This window comes from Stegastes partitus, unplaced genomic scaffold (genome assembly GCF_000690725.1).
Source record: "Stegastes partitus isolate 25-593 unplaced genomic scaffold, Stegastes_partitus-1.0.2 Scaffold2114, whole genome shotgun sequence".
Lineage (NCBI taxonomy): Eukaryota > Metazoa > Chordata > Actinopteri > Pomacentridae > Stegastes > Stegastes partitus.
In genome coordinates, this window is record NW_007579845.1 from 3,530 (window position 1) to 11,654 (window position 8,125).

The window sequence follows — 8,125 nt, forward strand, 5'->3', positions numbered from 1 at the left end:
GGACATGGTGATCGAATAGAATAGAAAAATACTTTATTTATCCCAGTCTGGGAAATTACTGTGATACAGCAGCAGCAAGAAAAAACAGCAATCACAACAGAAAAGGGATAAAGTTAAACAATATTTTAAAAAAATACAAATAAAGTGAAATAAAAATAAAATAAATAAATAAAATAACTGTACAAATGTGCAAATTGAACAAACAGTGCAAAGACAGAGGGTTTGACAGAGCAGAGGGCTGAGAACGCTCTGTGCCAGACACAGGCCAGGTGTTGTTCAGGGTTACTGCTCTGGGCAGGACGGACTTCCGGTACCGGTCCTTGTACAGCGGAGCTGAATCAGTCTGTTTGAGAAGGAGCTCCGCTGCCTGTCCAGAAGGGGGTGGAGAGGGTGGTCGGGCTGATCCACAATAGATACCAGCTTGTTCAGAGTCCTCCTCTCCACCACCGCCGGTACCGGAGCCAGCCTTCCTGATCAGTCTGTTCAGTCTGCTGGTGTCGCCGGCTCTGATGCTGCCTCCCCAGCAGACTACAGCAGAGAACACTGGCAACAACAGACTGATAGAAAATGTTCCACATGTTGCTGCACACGCTGAAGGATCTCAGCTTCCTCAGGAAGTAGAGTCTGCTCATCCCCTCCTTGTATAGAGACGATGAATGAATGATTACAGGTGATGATGAACATAACCGGGTTGTTGGAGGTGGAGAGGCAGGTACAGAGCTTGGATTAGCAAAGATGATTGATGAGCACGCCCCGCTGCAGGTGAAGACACTCAGGTAATCTGCTGAATCACCTGCCAGAGCACGCCCACCTGGGGGGAGGAGAAAGAAGAGGGGGGGAACCGAACTGCCACTAGGCAGAGCCAGAGGTGGAGGGCGTGACGTACCGAGTCAAGTTGCCGCTTGGAGTCATTGGGACACTTTGGGGTGACTTGGACCGTGTTTGTCAGCTACTGTGAACAACTTGGAGCAGCATGTTGTCGTGTCTTCAGCCTGCAGGTGGCGCCGATCAGTTCATGTTCATGAAGGCATGATGTGTCTCTGCAGGAGGAACGTCCACCTTCAGTCCTGGCGCGCCGTTCTCGGGCTTCACTCTCAGAGCGACATCAACTCGAAGCACGTTCAGACCCGACAAGTCGATCGCGTGATCATCCACCAACAGTACGACAGGATGAGCAAGCAGGCCGACATCGCCATGATGCACCTGCAGCAGCCAATCAGCTTCACCGGTCAGTAACAGCACCGACAACATCAGAAACACTCACCTGCAGCCACACCTGAGAGGAAACACCTGCCTGTGTGTCACAGTGGGTCCAGCAGCTGTGTTTACCTGTGTGTGTGTGTGTGTGTGTGTGTGTGTGTCAGAGTGGGTCCAGCCGGTGTGTTTAGCAGCTGCAGCTCAGCGTTTCCCGGCAGGAACAGAATGTTTCATCGCTGGTTGGGGAAGAGAAGCTGAAGAAGGTGAAACACACACACACACTGTGAAGTCCTCAGATTTCCTACTTTCTGATGATCCCTGAACTCCTCATGTGTGACAAACAGTACAGTCTGTAGAACCTCAACTTTCCTCCTCCTGGTTCTGACCTTGTCGAACCACAACCTTACTCTTCCTGGTTCTGACCCTGTAAAACTAGAACCTTCTTCCTCCTGGTTCTGGTCCTGTAGAACCAGAACCTTCCTCTTCTTGGTTCTGACCCTGTAGAACCAGAACCTTCCTCATCCTGGTTCTGATCCAGTAGAACCAGAAATTCCTCCTCCTGGTTCTGATCCTGTAGAAACAGAACCTTCTCAGAGAGACTGAGAGGAGAATCCAACCTGCTGGATCAATGAATGAATGCAGCATGGATCAGAACCAGAGAACAGAGGAGCCAGTTGGTGGAGATACATTCAGCTGATGGTGGAACATCTTTCTACTGATGGTGGAACATTGACATTCTCTCCCTCAGGTTCTTCCCCTGATGTTCTCCAGGAGGCCGAGGTTCCTCTGGTGGCTCAGGATCAGTGTCAGCATCAGTTACCTGAGTACACCATCACCTCCAGCATGCTGTGTGCCGGATACCCCGAAGGAGGGGTCGACTCCTGTCAGGTGAGCTCACCTGGACTCTCCAGTTCTCCATACGTCAACCACAGACATGAAGCAAAGTGACTGTAACGGAGTTTTTACATTACTCACCTGAGACAGCAGGTGTGACACTTGTGATCTGATTGGTCATTGAGGTTTGCTCATTTTGAATAAAGTCTGAGTGACTGTGGACCGACCGTGGCTTGTTCTGGACAATGTTGAGTCAGTTTGGACTTTATTTTTTCCGTCAGCTGCAGGTTAATAAAGTTTCTCTTGTTCCGTCTCTGAGTTCTTATGCGTAAAGTTGTCGTGTTGTTTGAACCTGCAGGGCGACTCTGGCGGTCCACTGGTGTGTCTGGATGATGGACACTGGACTCTGATTGGTCAGTCACACACACACACACTCAACGATACATCAGGAAACACGAGCTAGGTCTGAGGACATTCTGCACTCTGATTGGTTCCGACAGGTGTGACCTCATTCGGGATTGGCTGTGGGCGTCCACAGAGACCTGGGGTCTACGCCCGAGTCTCCGCCTTCGCCTCTTGGATTGCCCAGACCAGACGTTCCTCCTCCTCCTCCTCTTCATCCCCGCTCTCCTCAAACTTCAAACTCTCACTGTAAACTTTTTCTCTAATTACAAATCAATAATCAAACCATCAAACGTTGAACTCACAGCATCCAAACCACTTTCAAACCAGAACATGCCAGTCACGTGTCAAAAACAATTTAAACGTCTGAAATACTGAATAAAACATTCAGAAAATATCAGATTTTGATTATTGTCTTCTTTAACATCAGCAACCAGGTGATGAGATGAAGACTTGAATAAACTTTGTTGGTACAGATTCAGAACAAGGAAAAGAAATCAAGCTCAGAAAACAGAGACAAACCCAGAGAAGATCTGGGTTAGGGTCTGAAGGGTTAGAAGGTGTGATGGACTGATTCCTTGTTCTAATCATCAATAAATCTGGAAACAGATGCGTTTGTAATCATAGTCCATAAAAAACAACCAGTTCAGAACCTGAGATAAGGACAGAACGACTGTCACAGACAGAAGACATCATCCATCACTTCCTCCGTAAGAACACCCTCTTAAAATCAGCCTACAGACCACAGAATGAGGGCCAAGACTCAGGATTCAACCGTTTTATTCTCCACATGCTCATACAGTCTGTGAAGCTAAATGTAACGTGACTGTTGTCCGGGCTGAGCAATGGCAAAAAGAAGAAGGACAAAACTAAAGACAATTCATAAATTAAAGCTGCAAGCAGTGTTGGTCGGGTCCTCGGTCCGTATTGCAACCTCATGGCCGTCTGACCTCCATTTTGACAATGTATTCCCCTTCACTAGACTTTGACCGACTCACAGGCAATTTTCATAGTGTTGCTATCTGCTACCACTGTAGAGATATGTAGCTTGAAGTTGAAGGAGCCATTTTTCTCTCTGCTCAGCCTCAGACTGTCAGTGAGTCACATGACGAGTCACATGACCAGCTGCACGGACCTGTGATGATGTCATCGTTCTTCATGCCCCTGGCTGAGAGAGCAGAGAGTGTTACTCACTTTAACTCTCCCATACAGCCACAATTTTCACCAAATATGTGTAAAAACAACATATTTTTGTGGTAAATCTTGCTAGGAAGCCCTCAGTGTCATTTTTAAAGCTGTAGGACCTTTAGTTTTTTGTGTAGATGACCAAATGTCACAGCATGTCGGCACATGTCCCATAGACAGCTCATCAACTTTAACGGCTCGCCATTCGACAACCGTTTGAGAAACGTCAAATCCCTTCAGAACTTTTGTGCATCAAGGCCTTCTCTGTCTCCTGGGCGATTTTTAAGCTGTAGATAATGTTTGGAATTCAAATTACAAAAACATAAATAAAATATATAATAATTAAAGTACTAATTGTTGTTGGTCGTGAGAGTGTAACATCATTATCCATCAGTGTAGAGTTATAACTACACCTCTGACGTTTATAACAAACCAAACCGTTTGAAAATCGGTAGAAAATTGAGCAAGTTCTGGTTGTTTAAAAAGTATGTGCAACACTACAACACAATGCTATGGGTGAGCGAGCTGACTGTACCAAGATGGCCGCCAGTGTGGCCGTGAGATTCCATTGGCCGAGACATCTTGCCTTTATTATACATATCTATGGGGACACTGATACTAAGGGCATTTTATGAGACTTTTCACAAATCTGGCAACTAAATTGTTACCAAACAACTTCTTCACTAATGTGTTTGTACAGGTGTGTAATAACATGCCTTAAATGTTGAAGTTCAGCTCTGGTGGGAAACCCTGAGAAACACCTGCTAAGTTAAGGCACCCATAAATGATTGATGAAAAATGGATTTTACAATTTCTCTGTGATTAATATTTTTAAAACAACAATATGAGCAGACCTGGTGAAAGTCAAAGATGAATTTAAAACACTGTCTGAATCAGTCCAGTGTTTGTAAAAACGACATTTCTTCTAAACTGGTATCTTCACCCGCTGACTGAGAGAAAACATGAAATCAGCTGTTGGTAAATGTCTGAACTAATCATGAACAAATGAAATATGTGACTTTGTCTTCTTTTTATGTCCATTATGTAGGATTTATGATCTTTTTTTCTTTCACACAGCTCTATGTGGGAAACCTGTTTAATCACAGATGCTACATGATTCAGTTTAAATGTTGTTTCTCAGGCTCCAGATCATTAATTACAACAAAACCATGTTGATCTGATTATTGAACAGACTAAAATACATCAGTTTTCCTCCCCTGATGTCTGATCACCAACTCACTGGAAATACGCTGTGCAGGGACTCAGGACCACTTTGTGGACTTTAAACTGGACATCGTCCACCTTGGTGACTGCAGCGGAGAACTCTCCATTTAAAAAGCGCTCGTAGAAGTAATGTGAAGGCCAGCTTTGTTCGCTCATGGTGACTTTTGTTGGAAAAGTTTTCACAGTGTTTGAGCTGCTGCTTGGCCTCTGGTTGGCTGAGTTCTGACAGATTTCTGAGCAGAGTCAAGTGTATAAATGTCTCCATGTGGTTCAGGTATATAACAGCTAAGTTCAGCCTGCAGCCAGTTCAATGATGTCTGTGTTTAAAGAGTTAACTTGAGCTTTATTTTCCTGTTCAAACCATCTTTTGATGAAATGTGTACCAACCTGACAGGAGATTCACCACCACAATAAACAACTCAGTGGTTCTACTATTAATCTACCAAACCAAAGAGGACGAGGCTCATGAATTACAATCAACTGCACTTTTATCAGATACATCCATACAATCCAGTATGAAAGAAATCTTCCCCCTTTAAAGGCAAGAGGTGCTAATTTATTAGTTTTATTGGCTTTGTTCATGACTGAGGTGGTAGCCGGTGGGAGGGCTGTGCTGCACCGCATTAAGCTGGAATGTGATTCTGATGTTACATCAACATCAGAAGTGTTTCTAGTCCAGTTTATCACCACAGCAAACTAGAACCTCAATGCTAACCCCTTGAACCTCAGACGGCCCTGCACCATGTATAAAATACAACTTCTGAAGCCTGTAAGTGTGACACATTCATGGAAGAGGCCTCCTGTTGGTGATCTGATTAAACGGATGCAGCGTTTATTTTAGCAGAGTTGTAGTTGAGACATTTCAGCACAGGTTCAGTAACAGCGCCGTGTAGCCGCCCAGCTGAAACCAGAAGTTTACATACACGGTATAAAAAGACTCTCACTGTCTGACATTAAACCAGACTAACCTGTTCCTGCTTCAGGTCAGTTAGGATTACCAACATTATTTCTATGTGCTACACAGTGTGTGTGACCTGAACATGCATGGACACTCTGAAAAGTAACTCCAGGAACCCAGTCCCACCACCAGTTATTTGCATTGTTGCAGGAAAACAAAACTCATGTACTGATTTATATTCAGCATTTAGGGCTGCGAGGTGCCTCCAGTCTGGTCTTTTTCAACAATGGAGTGCAGGTGGTGAAATATAAATGCTAACAGCCAACTCAGAATCATGAACAAACCCTGATTTGATCCTCATGAGTTACTTCAGGCCCGATTTTTAAAAAACCCATTTTTCATCAATCATTTATGGGTGCCTTAACTTGAGCAGGTGTTTCTCAGGGTTTCCCACCAGAGCTGAACTTCAACATTTTAAGGCATGTTATTACACACCTGTACAAACATGTTGGTGAAGAAGTTGTTTGGTAACGATTTAGTTGCCAGATTTTGATATTTTTTCCTGACTATGACCCGCTCCACCGGTTCGAACATGGGCTTGCTGTTCCACCTGCTGCCGGTGGCGGCGCTGAGCGACCTGCGCACAGAAGAAGAAGCAGAAGAAGAAGCAGCAGCAGCAGCAGCAGCAGCGCGTCATCTCAGGAAGTGCCGTCAGAGGCGTCGGTGTTTTCAGGTGAGACCCGAACCCGAACCCTAACTGCCGTTTTTAAGGTTTTCATCGTTTCACCTCCGTGTCCGTGACACCGCTGACGTCACGCTGAGCTGTGATGAACGAGGTGGCTGACGTCATGGCGACGGTCCGCAGCTGACCGTTAGCTTAGCAGGTAGCAGCTAGTTAGCATATAGCTCCGTTCACCTGCAGCTTCATTTACTACAACTAGCACAGTTGTTTGCTGTTTGTTGTGGTCAACTGTACGTTCAAAAGTCCGTTGAGAAAACAGCAGACTTTAGTGTTCAGGAGGTTTTACTGTAACACACCGGCAGCACCAGTCAATACGGATCGATAAGTAAATCAGAATAATACGAACTGATCGAGCTGCTGCTTTTCTGAAAGTCCAGTTTGGTTTGAAAGTCTTTGATGTGAAGCTTCGCTGTTCCAGCTGATCAAAGGTGAGCACTGGTTGTTTCAGTCTTCTGATGGTTCGCGTTTTTCTGCGGTATCGATCACAGTCGGAACCATGAAGCAGGTCGAGCAGCAGTGTTCTCAGTCATTTCAGTAGGCAGCGTTGAAGACGACACTACTGATCAGCTGATTGTGAAAGTGATCAGATGAATTGGGAGCAGCCCTCATTAAAGCAGCTGCTGTCTGCAGACAATCACGGATTGAAGTAACTAAAAACAGACAGATTCTCTATGGACTTCTGAACTGTCTTGTTCTGTGGTTTCTCAGTGGGTCCTGAGTCTTCGTCGGGATGGACCTCAGACATGATGATCTCCTCAGTGAGAATCTGAACCTGACCGTACCTGTTTCAGTTCTGACTCTAGTTTTAATTCAGATTTGCTATTGGGCTCTGCAGTAAAGACGATGTTCAGGTTTTTCTGAGATGTGTTGCTGTTGTTATTCTACTGCACTGAAGTCCTTCAAGTAATGCATCTTCTGACTTTGTCACATAAAACCAGCAGCTGAACAGCTGGACCTGGACTCGTGCTGTTCACAGAACCAGCGCAGAATCAGGAACCGTGTGATTTGGATCAGTGTGCTGAACTGTGTTTTGTGCTGCAGAGCTTCAGGATGAGCAGCCGAGGAGACGAGCGCAGACGGAGCGGCTCAAAACCTCGACAGCAGCCCAGAGATGAGGAGGAAGACGACTTCTACGACTGCCAGGAGACTCTGGAGCCTCCTGATGCCACAGAGGGGGGCGGAGTCAAAGGCAAAGAGAACCCCACACAGTATGATAACATAGAGGGAGGACGACCACAGGTTCTGCAGGGCGACAGGCTGCAGGGCGACAGGCTGCAGGACGAGCTGCAGGGCGACAGGCTGCAGGGCGACAGGCTGCAGGACGAGCTGCAGGGCGACAGGCTGCAGGGCGAGCTGCAGGGCGACAGGCTGCAGGGCGAGCTGCAGGGTGACGAGCTGCAGGGCGACAGGCTGCAGGGCGACAGGCTGCAGGGCGACGAGCTGCAGGGCGACAGGCTGCAGGACGAGCTGCAGGGTGACGAGCTGCAGGGCGAGCTGCAGGGCGACGAGCTGCAGGGCGACAGGCTGCAGGGCGACAGGCTGCAGGGCGACAGGCTGCAGGACGAGCTGCAGGGCAACAGGCTGCAGGGCGACAGGCTGCAGGACGAGCTGCAGGGCGACAGGCTGCAGGACGAGCTGCAGGG

General features: G+C 46.8%; 2 protein-coding genes across 2 annotated transcripts in view; both read left to right on the forward strand.

The window, feature by feature from the left end:
• The first annotated feature begins 1,419 nt into the window (after nt 1-1,419).
• LOC103373993 (serine protease 30-like) lies at nt 1,420-2,754 on the forward strand. Its single transcript, XM_008304005.1, has 4 exons — nt 1,420-1,460; nt 1,946-2,085; nt 2,390-2,444; nt 2,532-2,754. Exons 2-4 carry the CDS (start codon nt 2,041-2,043, stop codon nt 2,684-2,686), a joined length of 255 nt encoding a protein of 84 aa, XP_008302227.1. The 5' UTR covers nt 1,420-1,460; nt 1,946-2,040; the 3' UTR covers nt 2,687-2,754.
• A 3,726-nt stretch (nt 2,755-6,480) lies between these two features.
• The window catches only part of ttc1 (tetratricopeptide repeat domain 1), a 5,649-nt gene continuing 4,004 nt past the window's right edge, over nt 6,481-8,125 (forward strand). The window contains exons 1-2 of the mRNA XM_008304008.1: nt 6,481-6,910; nt 7,524-8,119. Of these exons, the coding sequence (XP_008302230.1) occupies nt 7,533-8,119 (587 nt within the window). The 5' untranslated portion in view covers nt 6,481-6,910; nt 7,524-7,532. The remainder of the gene's footprint in view (nt 6,911-7,523; nt 8,120-8,125) is intronic.

Coding starts and splice junctions, on each gene's coding strand:
- LOC103373993 (XM_008304005.1), top strand. CDS start 2,041: ATGCTGTGTGCCGGATACCCCGAAGGAGGGGTCGACTCCTGTCAG. Junction 2,086..2,389: donor GAGGGGTCGACTCCTGTCAG/GTGAGCTCACCT, acceptor TTGAACCTGCAG/GGCGACTCTGGCGGTCCACT. Junction 2,445..2,531: donor TGGACACTGGACTCTGATTG/GTCAGTCACACA, acceptor TGGTTCCGACAG/GTGTGACCTCATTCGGGATT.